Source organism: Staurois parvus, unplaced genomic scaffold (genome assembly GCF_062004578.1).
Source record: "Staurois parvus isolate SC_StPar_1 unplaced genomic scaffold, SC_StPar_1.0 ptg001161l, whole genome shotgun sequence".
Lineage (NCBI taxonomy): Eukaryota > Metazoa > Chordata > Amphibia > Anura > Ranidae > Staurois > Staurois parvus.
Window position 1 is genome coordinate 616,703 of NW_028318957.1, and position 20,439 is coordinate 637,141.

General features: G+C 44.0%; 1 protein-coding gene across 1 annotated transcript in view; it reads right to left on the reverse strand.

Annotated features, from left to right (window-relative positions):
* LOC149439083 (NACHT, LRR and PYD domains-containing protein 12-like) overlaps window positions 1-20,439 on the reverse strand; it is a 98,353-nt gene that overhangs the window by 36,635 nt on the left and 41,279 nt on the right. Inside the window, exons 6-12 of the mRNA XM_089659476.1 lie at window positions 15,873-17,583; window positions 12,112-12,276; window positions 11,730-11,894; window positions 9,013-9,177; window positions 5,859-6,023; window positions 3,371-3,535; window positions 751-915 (exon numbers count right to left, since the gene is read on the reverse strand). Of these exons, the coding sequence (XP_089515602.1) occupies window positions 751-915; window positions 3,371-3,535; window positions 5,859-6,023; window positions 9,013-9,177; window positions 11,730-11,894; window positions 12,112-12,276; window positions 15,873-17,583 (2,701 nt within the window). The remainder of the gene's footprint in view (window positions 1-750; window positions 916-3,370; window positions 3,536-5,858; window positions 6,024-9,012; window positions 9,178-11,729; window positions 11,895-12,111; window positions 12,277-15,872; window positions 17,584-20,439) is intronic.

Below are 20,439 nucleotides of genomic sequence, written 5' to 3' on the forward strand. Positions count from 1 at the left end.
TGTAGTAATGGGGGGATCCCCTGACACTGAATAGTAGATGTGTAGTAATGGGGGGATCCCCTGACACTGAATAGTAGATGTGTAGTAATGGGGGATCCCCTGACACTGAATAGTAGATGTGTAGTAATTGGGGGATCCCCTGACATAAAGCCAGCCAAAGGTGGAATGAAATGAGGCTGTTTCAGCAGGAACTGGCTGAATTTCATCCATTTATGGACAGGCTTGTTGTACCAAAGTCAATCTCGGGATCTGTGATCATTGTATTCTGCTGGTAGGGAAGGATCTCTGTGCTCCCTGCAGGCAGAATACAATAGAACTGCATGAGAGATTCTCCATCAACACTCTTTGTGTTAATGGGGGATCAAGCAATTTCCATGTCTTCATCCCGTGGTTGTATGTCCTGCCTAAGGCACGGATGTTCATGTCAAATAACACAGATGTGTACAGGGCACTGATTACTGATTGCAGTCGGATCGGAGTCCTGTATGTATGACCTCCTACACTCTCTTCTATTATAATAAATATCAGGATAAATTGAATTTTGACATTTATAAAACTTTTCTAAAAAGTCAATTTCATAGCTGATAACAGAGTGTGATAAGGTTCTAACATTAGACAGCTGTACATGATTGGCTACTTAAGAAGTCTAAAAATTTTATTGATTTTGTTTACAATATTAGAATTTTTTAATAGTTGGAATGTTAATCTGTCCCAGAATATGATTGTCTCAGTCAGTCCTGTTATACTCACTGTAATCCCTCTATCCGGCTTGTTGTCAGAGCCGCCATCAGATCCCCGAAATGAGGACCCTCCAGATTGTTCCCAGACAGGGTCAGTGTCCTCAGTGTCGGGTTATTTCTTATTCCAGATGCCAGGTGGGGGCAGGAACTGTCTGTCAGGTGATTATCAACCAATCTGTAGAAGAAGAGAAGAATGTTACCAGAAATGAACTCCCCCCCCCCCCCCCCCCCCCAGGAATGAATGGAACTATTCTCTACATGGATGGAACTCATTTCTCCTTATTGGAATCATTTATATTCGATCACTTTATAAATCTCCAGGAAATAGAATTTTATAAGACAAATGTTATAATGGAGTAGACCCCCCAATATTGTCCTCCATGTGTAGAGACGGTGATATCTCCATACACAGGATGAGCACAGAATACCACTGACATGACTCGTATTGTGCTATCATCTCCTTGTGTATGGAGCATGAATGGGATCAGCAGACAGTGTGAGGCCGGAATCAGCATTGCTAGTGATTGGACGGGAGGATTGTATCTGATATTCTATTTATCTCTGGTGATCAGAGCTCTGTACTCATAGGAAGTCATGGGGATCCCCTGACACTGAATAGTAGATGTGTAGTAATGGAGGGATCTCCTGACACTGAATAGTAGATGTGTAGTAATGGGGGATCTCCTGACACTGAAAAGTAGATGTGTAATAATGGGGGATCCCCTGACACTGAATAGTAGATGTGTAGTAATGGGGGATCCCCTGACACTGAATAGTAGATGTGTAGTAATGGGGGATCCCCTGACACTGAATAGTAGATGTGTAGTAATGGGGCGATCCCCTGACACTGAATAGTAGATGTGTAGTAATGGGGGATCCCTGACACTGAATAGTAGATGTGTAGTAATGGGGAGATCCCCTGACACTGAATAGTAGATGTGAAGTAATGGGGGATCCCCTGACACTGAATAGTAAATGTATAGTAATGGGGGGACCCCCTGACACTGAATAATAGATATGTAGTAATGGAGATCTCCTGACACTGAATAGTAGATGTGTAGTAATGGGGGGGATCCCCTGACACTGAATAGTAGATGTGTAGTAATGGGGGGGATCCCCTGACACTGAATAGTAGATGTGTAGTAATGGGGGGGATCCCCTGACACTGAATAGTAGATGTATAGTAAAGGGGAGGATCTCCTGACACTGAATAGTAGATGTGTAGTAATGGGGGATCTCCTGACACTGAATAGTAGATGTGTAGTAATGTTGGATCCCCTGACACTGAATAGTAGATGTGTAGTAATGGGGGGATCTCCTGACACTGAATAGTAGATGTGTAGTAATGTTGGATCCCCTGACACTGAATAGTAGATGTGTAGTAATGGGGAGATATCCTGACACTGAATAGTAGATGTGTAGTAATGGGGGATCTCCTGACACTGAATAGTAGATGTGTAGTAATGGGGGGATCCCTGACAATGAATTGTAGATGTGCAGTAATGGGGGATCTCCTGACACTGAATAGTAGATGTGTAGTAATGGGGGATCTCCTGACACTGAATAGTAGATGTGTAGTAATGGGGGATCTCCTGACACTGAATAGTGGATGTGTAGTAATGGGGAATCCCTGACACTGAATAGTGGATGTGTAGTAATGGGGAATCCCTGACACTGAATAGTGGATGTGTAGTAATGGGGGATCCCCTGACACTGAATAGTGGATGTGTAGTAATGGGGGATCTCCTGACACTGAATAGTAGATGTGTAGTAATGGGGGATCTCCTGACACTGAATAGTGGATGTGTAGTAATGGGGAATCCCTGACACTGAATAGTGGATGTGTAGTAATGGGGAATCCCTGACACTGAATAGTGGATGTGTAGTAATGGGGGATCCCCTGACACTGAATAGTGGATGTGTAGTAATGGGGGATCCCCTGACACTGAATAATAGATGTGTAGTAATGGGGGGATCCCCTGACACTGAATAGTAGATGTGTAGTAATTGGGGGATCCCCTGACATAAAGACAGCCAAAGGTGGAATGAAATGAGGCTGTTTCAGCAGGAACTGGACGAATTTCATCCATTTATGGACAGGCTTGTTGTACCAAAGTCAATCTCGGGATCAGTGATCTTTGTATTCTGCTGGTAGGGAAGGATCTCTGTGCTCCCTGCAGGCAGAATACAATAGAACTGCATGAGAGATTCTCCATCAACACTCTTTATGTTAATGGGGGATCAAGCAATTTCCTTGTCTTCACCCCGTGGTTGTATGTCCTGTCTAAGGCACGGATGTTCATGTCAAATAACACAGATGTGTACAGGGCACTGATTACTGATTGCAGTCGGATCGGAGTCCTGTATGTATGACCTCCTATACTCGCTTCTGTTTTAATAAATATCAGGATAAATTGAATTTTGACATTTATAAAACTTTTCTAAAAAGTCTATTTCATAGCTGATAACAGAGTGTGATAAGGTTCTAACATTAGACAGCTGTACATGATTGGCTACTTAGGAAGTCTAAAAATTGGATGGATTTTGTTTACAATATTAGAATTTTTTAATAGTTGGAATGTTAATCTGTCCCAGAATATGATTGTCTCAGTCAGTCCTGTTATACTCACTGTAATTCCTCTATCCGGCTTGTTGTCAGAGCCGCCATCAGATCCCTGAAATGAGGACCCTCCAGATTGTTCCCAGACAGGTTCAGTGTCCTCAGTGTCGGGTTATTTCTTATTCCAGATGCCAGGTGGGGGCAGGAACTGTCTGTCAGGTGATTAGAGGACAATCTGTAGAAGAAGAGAAGAATGTTAGCAGAAGAGAATAAATCTCCCCCCCAGGAATGAATGGAACTATTCTCTACATGGATGGAACTCATTTCTCTTTATTGGAATCATTTATATTCGATCACTTTATAAATCTCCAGGAAATAGAATTTTATAAGACAAATGTTATAATGGAGTAGACCCCCCAATATTGTCCTCCATGTGTAGAGACGGTGATATCTCCATACACAGGATGAGCACAGAATACCACTGACATGACTCGTATTGTGCTATCATCTCCTTGTGTATGGAGCATGAATGGGATCAGCAGACAGTGTGAGGCCGGAATCAGCATTGCTAGTGATTGGACGGGAGGATTGTATCTGATATTCTATTTATCTCTGCTGATCAGAGCTCTGTACTCATAGGAAGTAATGGGGATCCCCTGACACTGAATAGTAGATGTGTAGTAATGGGGGATCCCCTGACACTGAATAGTAGATGTGTAGTAATGGGGATCCCCTAACACTGAATAGTAGATGTACAGTAATGGGGGGATCCCCTGACACTGAATACTAGATGTGTAGTAATGGGGATCTCCTGACACTGAATAGTAGATGTGTAGTAATGGGGGATCCCTGACACTGAATAGTAGATGTGTAGTAATGGGGGATCCCCTGACACTGAATAGTAGATGTGTAGTAATGGGGGGAACTCCTGGCGCTGAATAGTAGATGTGCAGTAATGGGGGATCCCCTGACACTGAATAGTAGATGTGTAGTAATGGGGGGATCCCCTGACACTGAATAGTAGATGTGTAGTAATGGGGAGATCCCCTGACAAAGTCAGCCAAATGTGGATTGAAATGAGGCTGTTTCAGCAGGAACTGGCCGAATTTCATCCATTTATGGACAGGCTTGTTGTACCAAAGTCAGTCTCAGGATCAGTGATCTTTGTATTCTGCTGGTAGGGAAGGATCTCTGTGCTCCCTGCAGGCAGAATACAATAGAACTGCATGAGAGATTCTCCATCTACACTCTTTGTGTTAATGAGGGATCAAGCAATTTCCTTGTCTTCACCCCGTGGTTGTAAGTCCTGCCTAAGACACGGAGGTTCATGCCAAATAACACAGATGTGTACAGGGCACTGATTACTGATTGCACTCGGATCGGAGTCCTGTATGTATGACCTCCTACACTCTCTTCTGTTTTAATAAATATCAGGATAAATTTAATTTTGACATTTATAAAATTTATTTAAAAAGTCTATTTCATAGCTGATAACAGAGTGTGATAAGGTTCTAAGATTAGACAGCTGTACATAATTGGCTACTTAGGAAGTCTAAAAATTGGATCGATTTTGTTTACAAGATTAGAATTTTTTAACCATCTCCCGCCCCCCATATAGTAAACATGTTATATAGTAATATATCTCTCGTTCTGGGAGGACGTCATATGACGTCCTCCTATTCTCAACCGCGCATGCACGGCTCATGGAGCGCGCAGCGTGGTGAACGGCAGTGCGCTGTGTCCCTCGGACACAGCAGATCACTGATCACGGAAGGAGCCGAAGATGTCGGCTCGGTCATTTGATCAGCTGTGTCCAATCACAGCTGATCACATGTAAACAGGGAAATGCAGGTTATCGGCATTTCTCTCCTCTCGAGCTTTCACACTGACAGAGGAGAGGAGAGCCGGTAATCGGCATTCCTCTAAGGGGACATCTACACTGATCATCGGGGAACTGATGATCAGTGTAGCCCCAGCAGTGCCACCTGTCAGTGCCCATCAGTGCCACAACAATGCCACATATCAGTGCCCATCTGAGTTGCCTTTCAGTGTCACCCATCAGTGCCAGTCAGTGCCACCTCTCAATGCCAATCAGTGCCACCTATCAGTGCTGCCAATCAGTGCCGCCTATCAGTGCCAGTCAGTGCCGCCTATCAGTGCTGCCTTTTAGTGCCACCTATCAGTGTCCATCAGTGCAGCCTCATTAGCGCACATCAGTGAAGGAGAAAAATCACTTATTTGCAAACTTTTATAACAAAAACTAACAAAAAACTTTTTTTTTTCCCAAATTTTCAGTGGTTTTTGGTTTAAGAAAAAATAAAAATCCCCGAGGTGATTAAATACCACCAAAATAAATCTCTATCTGTAACAAAAAAATGATAAAAATTTCATATGGGTACAGCGTTGCATGATCGCGCAATTTTCAAAGGACAGCGCTGAAAGCTGGAAATTGGCCTGGGCAGGAAGGGGGTAGAAGTGCCCTGTAGGCGAGCGGTTAATAGTTAGTATGTTAATCTGTCCCAGAATATGATTGTCTCAGTCAGTCCTGTTATACTCACTGTAATTCCTCTATCCGGCTTGTTGTCAGAGCCGCCATCAGATCCCTGAAATGAGGACCCTCCAGATTGTTCCAGGACAGGTCCAGTGTCCTCAGTGTCGGGTTATTTCTTATTCCAGATGCCAGGTGGGGGCAGGAACTGTCTGTCAGGTCATTATAGGACAATCTGTAGAAGAAGAGAAGAATGTTACCAGAAGGAAATAAATCCCCCCCCCCCCCCCCCCAGGAATGAATGGAACTATTCTCTACATGGATGGAACTCATTTCTCTTTATTGGAATCATTTATATTCGATCACTTTATAAATCTCCAGGAAATAGAATTTTATAAGACAAATGTTATAATGGAGTAGACCCCCCAATATTGTCCTCCATGTGTAGAGACGGTGATATCTCCATACACAGGATGAGCACAGAATACCACTGACATGACTCGTATTGTGCTATCATCTCCTTGTGTATGGAGCATGAATGGGATCAGCAGACAGTGTGAGGCCGGAATCAGCATTGCTAGTGATTGGACGGGAGGATTGTATCTGATATTCTATTTATCTCTGCTGATCAGAGCTCTGTACTCATAGGAAGTCATGGGGATCCCCTGACACTGAATAGTAGATGTGTAGTAATGGGGGATCCCCTGACACTGAATAGTAGATGTGTAGTAATGGGGGATCTCCTGACACTGAATAGTAGAGGTGTAGTAATGGGGGATCTCCTGACACTGAATAGTAGAGGTGTAGTAATGGGGGATCCCCTGACACTGAATAGTAGAGGTGTAGTAATGGGGGATCCCCTGACACTGAATAGTAGATGTGTAGTAATGGGGGATCCCCTGACACTGAATAGTAGATGTGTAGTAATGGGGTTCCCTGACACTGAATAGTAGATGTGTAGTAATCAGGGATCCCCTGACACTGAATAGTAGATGTGTAGTAATGGGGGATCCCCTTACACTGAAAAGTAGATGTGTAGTAATGGGAGATCCCTGACACTGAATAGTAGATGTGTAGTAATGGGGGATCTCCTGACACTGAATAGTAGATGTGTAGTAATGGGGAGATCCCCTGACACTGAATAGTAGATGTGTAGTAATGGGGGATCCCCTGACACTGAATAGTAGATATGTAGTAATGGGAGATCCCCTGATACTGAATAGTAGATGTGTAGTAATGGGGGATCTCCTGACACTGAATAGTAGATGTGTAGTAATGGGGGATCCCCTGACACTGAATAGTAGATATGTAGTAATGGGAGATCCCCTGATACTGAATAGTAGATGTGTAGTAATGGGGGATCCCTGACACTGAATAGTAGAGGTGTAGTAATGGGGGATCTCCTGACACTGAATAGTAGAGGTGTAGTAATGGGGGATCCCCTGACACTGAATAGTAGAGGTGTAGTAATGGGGGATCCCCTGACACTGAATAGTAGAGGTGTAGTAATGGGGGATCCCCTGACACTGAATAGTAAATGTGTAGTAATGGGGTTCCCTGACACTGAATAGTAGATGTGTAGTAATGGGGGATCCCCTGACACTGAATAGTAGATGTGTAGTAATGGGGGACCCCCTGACACTAATTAGTAGAGGTTTAGTAATGGGGGATCCCCTGACACTGAATAGTAGATGTGTAGTAATGGGGGGATCCTCTGACACTGAATAGTAGATGTGTAGTAATGGGGGATCTCCTGACACTGAATAGTAGAGGTGTAGTAATGGGGGATCCCCTGACACTAATTAGTAGATGTTTAGTAATGGGGGGATTCCCTGACACTGAATAGTAGAGGTGTAGTAATGGGGGATCCCCTGACACTGAATAGTAGATGTGTAGTAATGGGGGGATCCCGACACTGAATAGTAGATTTGTAGTAATGGGGGATGTCCTGACACTGAATAGTAGATGTGTAGTAATGACGAATCCCTGACACTGAATAGTAGATGTGTAGTAATGGGGGATCTCCTGACACTGAATAGTAGAGGTGTAGTAATGGGGGATCCCCTGACACTAATTAGTAGATGTTTAGTAATGGGGGGATCCCCTGACACTGAATAGTAGAGGTGTAGTAATGGGGGATCCCCTGACACTGAATAGTAGATGTGTAGTAATGGGGGGATCCCGACACTGAATAGTAGATTTGTAGTAATGGGGGATCTCCTGACACTGAATAGCAGATGTGTAGTAATGACGAATCCCTGACACTGAATAGTAGATGTGTAGTAATGGGGATCTCCTGACAATGAATAGTAGATGTGTAGTAATGGGGGATCTCCTGACACTGAATAGTAAATGTGTAGTAATGGGGGGGATCCCCTGACACTGAATAGTAGATGTGTAGTAATGGGGGATCTCCTGACACTTAACAGTAGATGTGTAGTAATGGGGATCCCCTGACACTGAATAGTAGATGTGTAGTAATGGGGGGATCCCCTGACACTGAATAGTAGATGTGTAGTAATGGGGGCATCCCCTGACACTGAATAGTAGATGTGTAGTAATGGGGGGATCCCCTGACACTGAATAGTAGATGTGTAGTAATGGGGGATCCCCTGACATAAAATCAGCCAAATGTGGATTGAAATGAGGCTGTTTCAGCAGGAACTGGACGAATTTCAATCCATTTATGGGCAGGCTTGTTGTACCAAAGTCAATCTCGGGATCAGTGATCTTTGTATTCTGCTGGTAGGGAAGGATCTCTGTGCTCCCTGCAGGCAGAATACAATAGAACTGCATGAGAGATTCTCCATCAACACTCTTTGTGTTATTGGGGGATCGAGCAATTTCCATGTCTTCATCCCGTGGTTGTATGTCCTGCCTAAGGCACGGATGTTCATGCCAAATAACACAGATGTGTACAGGGCACTGAGTACTGATTGCAGTCGGATCGGAGTCCTGTATGTATGACCTCCTACACTCTCTTCTGTTTTAATAAATATCAGGATAAATTTAATGTTGACATTTATAAAACGTTTTTAAAAAGTCTATTTCATAGCTGATAACAGAGTGTGATAAGGTTCTAACATTAGACAGCTGTACATAATTGGCTACTTAGGAAGTCTAAAAATTGGATAGATTTTGTTTACAATATTAGAATTTTTTAATAGTTGGAATGTTAATCTGTCCCAGAATATGATTGTCTCAGTCAGTCCTGTTATACTCACTGTAATCCCTCTATCCGGCTTGTTGTCAGAGCCGCCATCAGATCCCTGAAATGAGGACCCTCCAGATTGTTCACAGACAGGTCCAGTGTCCTCAGTGTCGGGTTATTTCTTATTCCAGATGCCAGGTGGGGGCAGGAACTGTCTGTCAGGTGATTATAGGACAATCTGTAGAAGAGAAGAATGTTACCAGAAGAAAATGAATCCCCCCCCAGGAATGAATGGAACTATTCTCTACATGGATGGAACTCATTTCTCTTTTTTGGAATCCTTTATATTCGATCACTTTATAAATCTCCAGGAAATAGAATTTTATAGGACAAATGTTATAATGGAGTAGACCCCCCAATATTGTCCTCCATGTGTAGAGACGGTGATATCTCCATACACAGGATGAGCACAGAATACCACTGACATGACTCGTATTGTGCTATCATCTCCTTGTGTATGGAGCATGAATGGGATCAGCAGACAGTGTGAGGCAGGAATCAGCATTGCTAGTGATTGGACGGGAGGATTGTATCTGATATTCTATTTATCTCTGCTGATCAGAGCTCTGTACTCATAGGAAGTCATGGGGAGACTCCCGACACTGAATAGTAGATGTGTAGTAATGGGGGATCCCTGACACTGAATAGTAGAGGTGTAGTAATGGAGGATCTCCTGGCGCTGAATATCAGATATGTAGTAATGGGGGATCCCTGACACTGAATAGTAGATGTGTAGTAATGGGGGATCCCCTGACACTGAATAGTAGATGTGTAGTAATGGGGGATCTCCTGACACTGAATAGTAGATGTGTAGTAATGGGGGGATCTCCTGGCACTGAATAGTAGATGTGTAGTAATGGGGGGATCTCCTGGCACTGAATAGTAGGTGTGTAGTAATAGGGAGACCCCCAACACTGAATAGTAGATGTGTAGTAATGGGGGGATCCCCTGACACTGAATAGTAGATGTGTAGTAATGGGGGATCTCCTGACACTGAATAGTAGATGTGTAGTAATGGGGGATCCCCTGACACTGAATAGTAGATGTGTAGTAATGGGGGATCCCCTGACACTGAATAGTAGATGTGTAGTAATGGGGGATCCCCTGACACTGAATAGTAGATGTGTAGTAATGGGGGATCTCCTGACACTGAATAGTAGATGTGTAGTAATGGGGGATCCCCTGACACTGAATAGTAGATGTGTAGTAATGGGGGATCCCCTGAAATAAAGCCAGCCAAATGTGGAATGAAATGAGGCTGTTTCAGCAGGAACTGGACGAATTTCATCCATTTATGGGCAGGCTTGTTGTACCAAAGTCAGTCTCAGGATCAGTGATCTTTGTATTCTGCTGGTAGGGAAGGATCTCTGTGCTCCCTGCAGGCAGAATACAATAGAACTGCATGAGAGATTTTCCATCCTTTGTGTTAATGGGGGATCAAGCAATTTCCATGTCTTCACCCCGTGGTTGTATGTCCTGTCTAAGGCACGGATGTTCATGCCAAATAACACAGATGTGTACAGGGCACTGATTACTGATTGCAGTCGGATCGGAGTCCTGTATGTATGACCTCCTACACTCTCTTCTGTTTTAATAAATATCAGGATAAATTTAATTTTGACATTTATAAAACTTTTTTAAAAAGTCTATTTCATAGCTGATAACAGAGTGTGATAAGGTTCTAACATTAGACAGCTGTACATAATTGGCTACTTAGGAAGTCTAAAAATTGGATGATTTTGTTTACAATATTAGAATTTTTTAACCATCTCCCGCCCGCCATATAGTAAACATGTTATATAGTAATATATCTCTCGTTCTGGGAGGACGTCATATGACGTCCTCCTATTCTCAACCGCGCATGCACGGCTCATGGAGCGCGCAGCGTGGTGATCGGCAGTGCACTGTGTCCCTCAGACACAGCAGATCACTGATCATGGAAGGAGCCGAAGATGTCGGCTCGTTCATTTGATCAGCTGTGTCCAATCACAGCTGATCGCATGTAAACAGGGAAATGCAGGTTATCGGCATTTCTCTCCTCTCGAGCTTTCACACTGACAGAGGAGAGCCGGTAATCGGCATTCCTCTAAGGGGACATGTACACTGATCATCGGGGAACTGATGATCAGTGTAGCCCCAGCAGTGCCACCTGTCAGTGCCCATCAGTGCCACAACAATGCCACATATCAGTGCCCATCTGAGTTGCCTTTCAGTGTCACCCATCAGTGCCAGTCAGTGCCACCTCTCAATGCCAATCAGTGCCACCTATCAGTGCTGCCAATCAGTGCCGCCTATCTGTGCCAGTCAGTGCCGCCTATCAGTGCTGCCTTTTAGTGCCACCTATCAGTGTCCATCAGTGCAGCCTCATTAGCGCACATCAGTGAAGGAGAAAAATATTATTTGCAAAATTGTATAACAAAAACTAAGAAAAAAAATTTTTTTTTTCAAAATTTTCAGTGGTTTTTGGTTTATTTAAGAAAAAATAATAAACCTGAGGTGATTAAATACCACCAACATAAAGCTCTATCTGTAACAAAAAAAATGATAAAAATTTCATATGGGTACAGTGTTGATGACCACGCAATTGTCATTCAAAGTGCAAAAGCACTGAAAGCTGGAAATTGGCCTGGACTGGAAGGGGGTAGAAGTGCCCTGTAGGCGAGGGGTTAATAGTTGGAATGTTAATCTGTCGCAGAATATGATTGTCTCAGTCAGTCCTGTTATACTCACCGTAATTCCTCTATCCGGCTTGTTGTCAGAGCCGCCATCAGATCCCTGAAATGAGGACCCTCCAGATTGTTATATGACAGGTCCAGTGTCCTCAGTGTCGGGTTATTTCTTATTCCAGATGCCAGGTGGGGGCAGGAAATGTCTGTCAGGTGATTATCATACAATCTGTAGAAGAAGAGAAGAATGTTACCAGAAGGAAATGAATCCCCCCCCCCAGGAATGAATGGAACTATTCTCTACATGGATGGAACTCATTTCTCTTTATTGGAATCATTTATATTCGATCACTTTATAAATCTCCAGGAAATAGAATTTTATAAGACAAATGTTATAATGGAGTAGACCCCCCAATATTGTCCTCCATGTGTCCTGTTATACTCACTGTAATTCCTCTATCTGGCTTGTTGTCAGAGCCGCCATCAGATCCCTGAAATGAGGACTCTCCAGATTGTTCCTAGACAGGTCCAGTGTCCTCAGTTTCGAGTTATTTCTTATTCCAGATGCCAGGTGGGGGCAGGAATTGTCTGTCAGGTGATTAGAGGGCAATCTGTGGAAGAAGAGAGGAATGTTAGCAGAAGAGAATAAATCCCCCCCCCCCCCCAGGAATGAATGGAACTATTCTCTACATGGATGGAACTCATTTCTCTTTATTGGAATCATTTATATTCGATCACTTTATAAATCTCCAGGAAATAGAATTTTATAAGACAAATGTTATAATGGAGTAGACCCCCCAATATTGTCCTCCATGTGTAGAGACGGTGATATCTCCATACACGGGATGAGCACAGAATTATATAAACAAGAATCAAATTGTCCTAAAGTTTTCTCGAACCCCCAAAGTATTGTATAAAGAGGCAAAAGATGTCATGATGGACATACAGTATACCAATGTCCAATGAAAAAGAAAGAAGCCTACAAGTTTAGGTTCTGTGCAACGACTGCTGCTGGTGATGTGGATCAGGAAAAGGATCTCTGGTTCACATTTTTTTTGAACCTCTCAAATATTTGCAGACTACACAATCCTGCTGGATCTGCCTTTTTTCTCCTTCACCGCAACTCCGTAAACTCAAAAATATACTGGAAATCAATCCTACGACACCTTATATATTCAACCACCAGCCTACTCCAGTAAATGTGCAAATACCGAACGCAATGAAGTTCCAGAGGATACGTAGATAACCACAGTATGGGCAGCTCCAACAACTCATCTGACCAGCAATGGGACATGAGCACAAAACAACAAATAAAGGAGCGCTCCCAACCCTGTGGAAGTCAAGAGTCACAAGCCCAGGAATAGGAATAATCAAAATTCACTTTACTGTCATGACGAGTGGGAGTGCCCAGATTGATACATCACCAAGCCAGTGGAGAGGAGAAACACATACTCCCAAAAGCTGAAGGATGACGCATGATCCTGGACCCAACAGTAGGTAGCTCAGCCTAGGAGCCTCAGGACAGTGTGAAGGGTGTGTAGATGGCAGCCACCGGGATCACTGAGATGGCGCGTCCACGTCACGTGTCCCAGATCCGGTTGTTATGTCATACACCTGGCGAGAGACCGCCCAAACAAGGGCTGGTGAGGGCAAACTGGAAGCCTAGGGGAGCACTCAAACCATGTCTAACCAAAGGAGTCATCATGATAACATGTTTCAGGGACTTGTCCCTTCTTCAGATCATGTCAATGGTCAATGTCATGTCAATCACTGGGTCCCAGCCGTGGATTTTCGGACAGGACTCTGCTCATTGGCGAAGCTGAGACGGGAGAGATCTGTGTGCAAACAACACAGGTCTCTCTCCCGCCAGCATGGATGTGCTGCTTTCTATCTCTCTGCACAGCAGAAAATTGGCCGGTCAGGAAGGGGGGGTAAATCTTCTAAAGCTGAAGTGGTTATAAAATATTTTGAGGAGGAATGTAATGTTTCCTGCAATAGATTTAAAGCAAGGGGCTCTCCAGATAAGGTCCTTAACAGGAATACTATAGGGAAGAAAAACAAGAAACGAGATCACCTACTCATAGAAAATGTGAAGTCCAGGAGGTGACTATGGGAGTCTCTCTATTACCCCCTGGGGGAGTGCTTTAGCCCACAGACCTGTTCCCTGGACGGATCATTGCAGTACAGAGAAGGTCTGCCCATCCAGAGGGATACTACCCACCAGGTTCACAGGGGAACCCATCAAGGGAAAAGGACCACCTACACCGGTGCCACACTACCTTACACTAGGAGGAGGACTACCCAACACCTGATGACATCTGGATTTATTTACACTAAGCGCATATTAATGCACATCCAGTGAGTGCGCATTACCTTTACCACTATCAAATGGATACCGGACCCCATAGTCATCAGAGCACAAGAGTCACTTTAGTCTGGATTTCATTACTTGAACTTTTTGCATTTACATGTTCATATTTTATATGTTTATATTTACTCTTTTTAGCGCTGCACTCTGTTTTATATACATATTAGGGACAATTTAGACAGGAAATAATTAACCTACAAGCATGTCATTAGAGTGTGGGACGAAACTGGAATACCCAGAGGAAACCCATGAAAGCACAGGGAGAACATACAAACTCCAGGCAGGTGGTGCTGTGGTTGGGATTTGAACCAACAACCCGAGTACTGCCAGGCAGAAATGCTAACCATTTAGCCACTGTGCTGCCCATGCTGCATACAAAGAATAAACCGATAGCATGTCATACGTAAGAAATGCATGCAGGAAAACAGATGATCTGAAATTTTGGGGACTTGAGCTTAACAAATTGGGACCCAGAAAAAGAAAATACATGAAAAGTTGTTAAAAAGGGAGGCTGAGTGGATTTTTCAGTTGAGGACAATGGGATTGATTTACTAAAGGAGAACAGACTGCAGACTTTTCCAAATGCAGTTGCTCCAGAGTGTAAATGACCCCCATCTCTCCTGACCCCCATCATCCAGTCATGGGCAGCACAGTGGCTAAGTGATTAGCACTTCCTCCTGCCTGTACTCGGGTCATTGGTTTGAATCCCAACCACTACACCACCTGCCTGGAGTTTTCATGTTCTCCCTCTGCCTGCATGGGTTTCCTCCAGGTATTCTGGTTTCCTCCCACCCTCCAAAGACATGCAGGGAGGTGAATTGGATCCTGTCTAAATTGTCCCTAGTATGTGTATGTATGAATGTGCGTTAGGGACCTTAGATTGTACGCTCCTCGGGGGCGGGGATTAATGTAAATGTCCTCAGTCCCCCCCATTAATATCCTGCCCCCGCTCTTACAGCACCAAATTGCTGTCCTCAGCTTCTGCCCAAAGCACCCCATTACTGTCCTCAGTCCCCCCATTAATGTCCTGCCCCCCTCTTACAGCACCAAATTACTGTCCTCAGCTCCCCCCTCTTACAACACCCCATTACTGTCCTCAGCTCCCCCACTAGTATGTGAATGTGAGTTTGGGACCTTAGATTGTACGCCCCTTGAGGGATAGGGACTGATGTGAATGTACAATATATATGTAAAGTGCTGCGTAAATTGACGGCGCTATATATTTACCAGAAATAAATAAAATGAGTACGCAAAAAATCAGGTTTTTTTATTTTTCTAGCACGTGATTGGGTATTTTTTGTAAAGTGAAGCTTCACATCATTTACTAAGCTCTGGTGCAACTGCACTTAGCAAAGTGCACAGTCTATTTGCCTTTAGTAAATCAAACCCAATGAGTCTGAATGGTCTGAATGAGGGTTTCACGTTTACCCCGTTCATTTGACATAAGGTTAAAAAACCCTGTTTCTGGTAAAATTCCATCTGGAGGTGTAAAATTGCTGAAAATGCAGCAAAACATGCAAATCAGTATATGGATAAGAGAGATATGTGGGTCCCTTTATACCGGGGGCACTTTTAAGGTATAATTTCTGAATATAACACTGTATAACGCAGTCACCACTACATGTCTGACACACATATATATACTGTATATATATATATATATATATATATATATATAATTCCATTCCGTGGATTCTGCTGCCTCTATTCTATTGTGCTCATATAAATACATATAAAGTCCACATATAGAAAACTCCAACAATTAGTATACTTTTTGGCGAAATTTCAGATAGTTCCAAATTAACACAGACGTGATTAATATTATTAGTCAAACTTTACCCCAGACTCTTGATGTTGTGTAGAGCCGGTACAAGTTTTCTCAATCCTTCACTCTGAATATTACATGAATGTAGATTTACTTCTTCTCTCTCTTCGCAGGTTCGAAGGATAAAGGAGAGCACAGAGCAGTCCAGAGGGCTGAGGAGGACATCAGAAAAGTCAATGTTGTTTGATCCAATACATTGTGACACCAGAGCCTTATTCCTGCTCTCATGGAGACAGTAGAATACATTAAGAAGATCTCTGTTGCCTCTTATGGATGTGTCAGGTCTTTGTTCTGGTATTTTCTTCTGGATCCAGGTGATGACATGTCTGGCAGCCTGAGTAGACAATTCTCCCACATGAGACTTTAACATGGATCTAGTAGAAGAGTCTGAGAAACCGCAGAGGAAACGGAGGAATATTTCGGCACGGCCGTCTTTGTAAGATTCAGTCTTATCAAGTGTTTCCTGTAATCTGTCAGCATTATAGTCAATAAAATGGACTAAAGCAGCAAAGAACTCCTGAAGAGTGAGATGTAAGAAGGTGTAATCCACATCAGGAGGCTGACCAGATTCCATCAGGAAAGATGAAAAGAGATGTTTATCATTTCTCACACTGAATGACTCCAGATGTCGCTCATCAAATACAATCATGTGATTCATGACTCCATGTTCTGCCATCCACCCGATAGATGTCAGCAGTTCCCAGGCAGTGTGAGCACCATCTCTATTCTGGCTGTGATTGGCCAGAATGTTGGAGACAAAAGTCACGAAGAGTTGTGTCACTGTTTTGGGTAATGATGTCATCAGCTGATCAGTGATTGTTGGTTGGGTTCTGAAGCACATTGATAACACTGTACAGATGATCCAGCAGTATGCTGGGATATAACAGAAAGTGTACAGCGTGTCATTCTCCTGCACATAATGGAAAGCCTTCTCTGACCATTCCTCATTTCCAAAGAAATTATTGAAGAAGATCCGTCTGTCTTCATGGAGAAATCCCATGATCTCCACTATTCTCTGGAAAACATCGGTATCAACCAATGCCAGTCTGGTTGGGCGGCTGGTCATCAGTACAGGGCAACCCTTAAGAAGACTCTGCCTCACCAAACTGACCACAATCTCACCAAAATGTGTTCTCTGCTTTGGATTGGACAGTTTACTTGATCTGAAATCCATTTGGTGAATACTTTCATCCAAGCCATCAAATATAAACAGAAGTCTCTCTGGATCTTGTAAAATATCTCCAATCTGACCCTCCAGATACGGATATTGTTGAAGAATCATCTCCTCCAAGCTGACCTCTCCCAGTCTCTTAAGGTCCCGGAATCTGAAGAAGAAGACAAAGGCAAATCTCTGGTAGTGTTTTCCGATCACCCAGTCATAGACAAACTTCTGCATCAGTGTGGTCTTCCCTATTCCTGGCACTCCGCTCACCATTACTGCATGTGGTACACATTGGGACTGGTGGCTCCATCGGAACAGCCTATTGGGGGAAATATGTTCCAGTCCAGTCTGTGTTTCCTTCAAGCATTTCTCATGTTTTACCCCGGTCTGTATTAGCTCATTCTGGGGACGCTGCCGGAACTGATCAGTGGAGACTACAATCAGCTTCACATAACGCTCATTGATGAGGAATCTTTGTGGTTCCAGGGTAGTTCCTGGGGGTCTATACTCCACTAGAGTCTCAGTCTTCTCCATCATATGATGTTTGTGCTTTTCCTGAATGTCTGGGAATAAAATGGAAATATTTTATGACTCAGGCTAAGTCAGAAATTGACAATGTTATATTTAGCTCAAGCAAAACTTTGTGACATATTCTGTACATATTTGGGAATGTACTATAAATACATATAATTTTAACTAATTGAAAAACGTAGTATACAAACCAGGGGCAGACTGACAACTCATGGGGCCCCCAGCCAATAGGGGATCATGGGGCCCCTGTGTCTTTGCCAAAACTCAAAAAAGCCTATGAAAAAGGTACCAGAGGCATCTCATGGGGCCCCCTACTGACCCCGAGCCCTCGGACAGTGCCCGAGTTTCCAAATGGTTAGTCCGTCCCTGATACAAACCTACATACTTAATGAATACCTGAGTCATGATTAGTTGTATAAATTAACTGATTGTAGTTCAAAATGTTTGTGATTGGCAAATCTTATCAACAGTTTTTCTTAAAGATATAAACATATGCATTCTATTTGTGAAATGTACTATTAATCCAGATCTTCTGAGCTGTTGGTCCTCATGAATAGAAGTCTTGATGCAATGGGGTTGATTTGCAAAAGCATATATCCTGTTCACTCAGTGAAGTTAATTTCTACTTTGCAAGTGATTTATTTCTTGGCTTATTGAATTAGATGGAGTTCTGCTGACCTCCATCATCCAACCACAAGCTTTTTAAAAAATGTTCCTTGCTTGTGATTGGATATTCTATATAAGATGAATGCTCACCACATTCACTAGGAAAATGCCATTGCAAAGTAAAAATACATTTTGCTAAGTGAAAATGCTCTACCCCTTTAGTAAACCAACCCCAATGTGTCTGTGTTATATATAGCATTCAGAGGTCACTTTCCCAGTGCTGATTGGAACATTACAGGAATCTAACTGGTAGATATGTGAACTCTGCACACAATTTAAATCTGGAGAGTTACTCATTCAACATGTACTTATTTATTATTTATTATTTCTCTAAGAATATGCTTATGCAAGCAATTGTTTCATCTTTTCCAGCCCAGCAAGGTAACAATAATTAAAGATAAACACTATATTGCCAAAAGTATTGGCCCCGCCCTCCAAATCATTGAATTTGGGTGTTCCAATCCCCTCCATGGACACAGGTGTATACAATCAAGCCCCTAGGCATGCAGACTGCTTCTACAAACATTGGTGAAAGAATGGGTCGCTCTCAGGAGCTCAGTGACTCCAAGCGTGGTCCCGTGATAGGTGACCACCTGGGCAATAAGTCCATCCGTGACATTTCCTGGCTACTATATATTCCACGCTCAACTGTTAGTGGGATTATAACAAAGTGGAGGCAACTAGGAACAACAGCAACTCAGCCACCAAGTGGTAGGCCATGTCACATGACAGAGCGGTGTCAGCGCATGCTGAAGCGCACAGTGCGCAGAAGTCGCCAACTGTCTGCAGAGTCAAAAGCTAAAGACCTCCAAACTTGGTGTGGCCTTCAGATGAGCCCAACAACAGTGTGTAGAGAGTGTGGTGGAACCGTTCCGCCTGGGCTTCCTCGTGCGGAGCAGTGCGCCTCACCTAATGGTCCTCATTTCCGGCAAGTCTTCCAGCATTCTCCCAAGGCAGGTATTGTAGCTAAAAACACGAGTCAGAACTTCGTGTAGGGTGAAACTGACCATCTTTATTAAACACAGCTCAGTATATACAACTTCACCCCACCCCCACCAGACAGCCTGGCACCAGGTTTTCCCCACCCACAACAAACCATACAATACAACAATACCTAGGAACTCTAGAAGTGAAAGACTACAAGGTCACATTTCCCTAAACAAACAGTGTAGAATGTCTGTGAAACATGTCCAGCTTTACAAAGGGGATAAAAACCAGAACAGAAAGGGCAAAATGGTATCACAAAGGGACAATTCGTCACAAGGCTCCCCCGTTGTGTAACACCCGCCAGACCCGGCGAGATCTTCAAACAGGTCCGCTTGGGGCTGGTCGGTTCAGAGGTTCACTTCTCCAACTCGGCTTGCCGGGACAACCCATCTGCATTGGCGTTTTGCTTCCCCGATCGGTACTGGTTGAGCTTCAGCAGGGGTCTCGGTGCCAAAAAGTGGAGACCAGGACTCCCAGATCATTTCCAAGGAGAACCTCAGCTGGCAAGTTCTGCATTACTCCAATTTCAACGTCCCTGACCCCGGCCCCCCAATCCAGATGAAGCCTTGCGGTAGGAATCCGGTAGACATGGCCTCCCGCTACCCGTAACGCCACAGATCGCCCGGTCTTGGCCCAGTCTGGTACCAGTTGAGGTTGGACTAGGGTGAGTGTGGCTCCAGTGTCCCGTAATCCTTGGGCCTGACGGCCGTTAACATGGACAACCTGTTGGTGGTGTCGGCGATTGTCCGGGGTGGCAGCCTGGAGAGGGTTAGCCTCATGAAAGACCCCGATGTCCTCATCCTCGGTGGTAAAATTCCTCCATGAAGAGGCTGTGTCACTCGGGTGGTCCTGTAGAGAGTAGGCAGAGGCTCGGCCATAGGGAGTGGTAGGCCGGTTGGAAGTGCCCCGAGGGGGTTGGCTGCTCTGGAGCCTTGGTGGATTCCGTGGGCAATGAATGCGGATGTGCCCTGTTTGGTTGCAGCCATAACAGCGTGGGCCAGACCGCTTTGGGTCAGAAGGTGTGGGTGGTCTGAGGCATTCTCGGGTGACCAGAGTGGGCACCACTGGTTGTGGACGAGGTGCAGGGGGAATGGTGGGCTCTGTTAGCCTCCTGTTGTCCAGGTACTCATCTGCCCAGTGACTAGCGTCGGCTAAGGTTAGGGGGTGTTTGTCCCGGACCCAATGTCTAACATCCCCTGGAAGTCCATTGTAAAACTGCTCCAGTAACAGCAGTT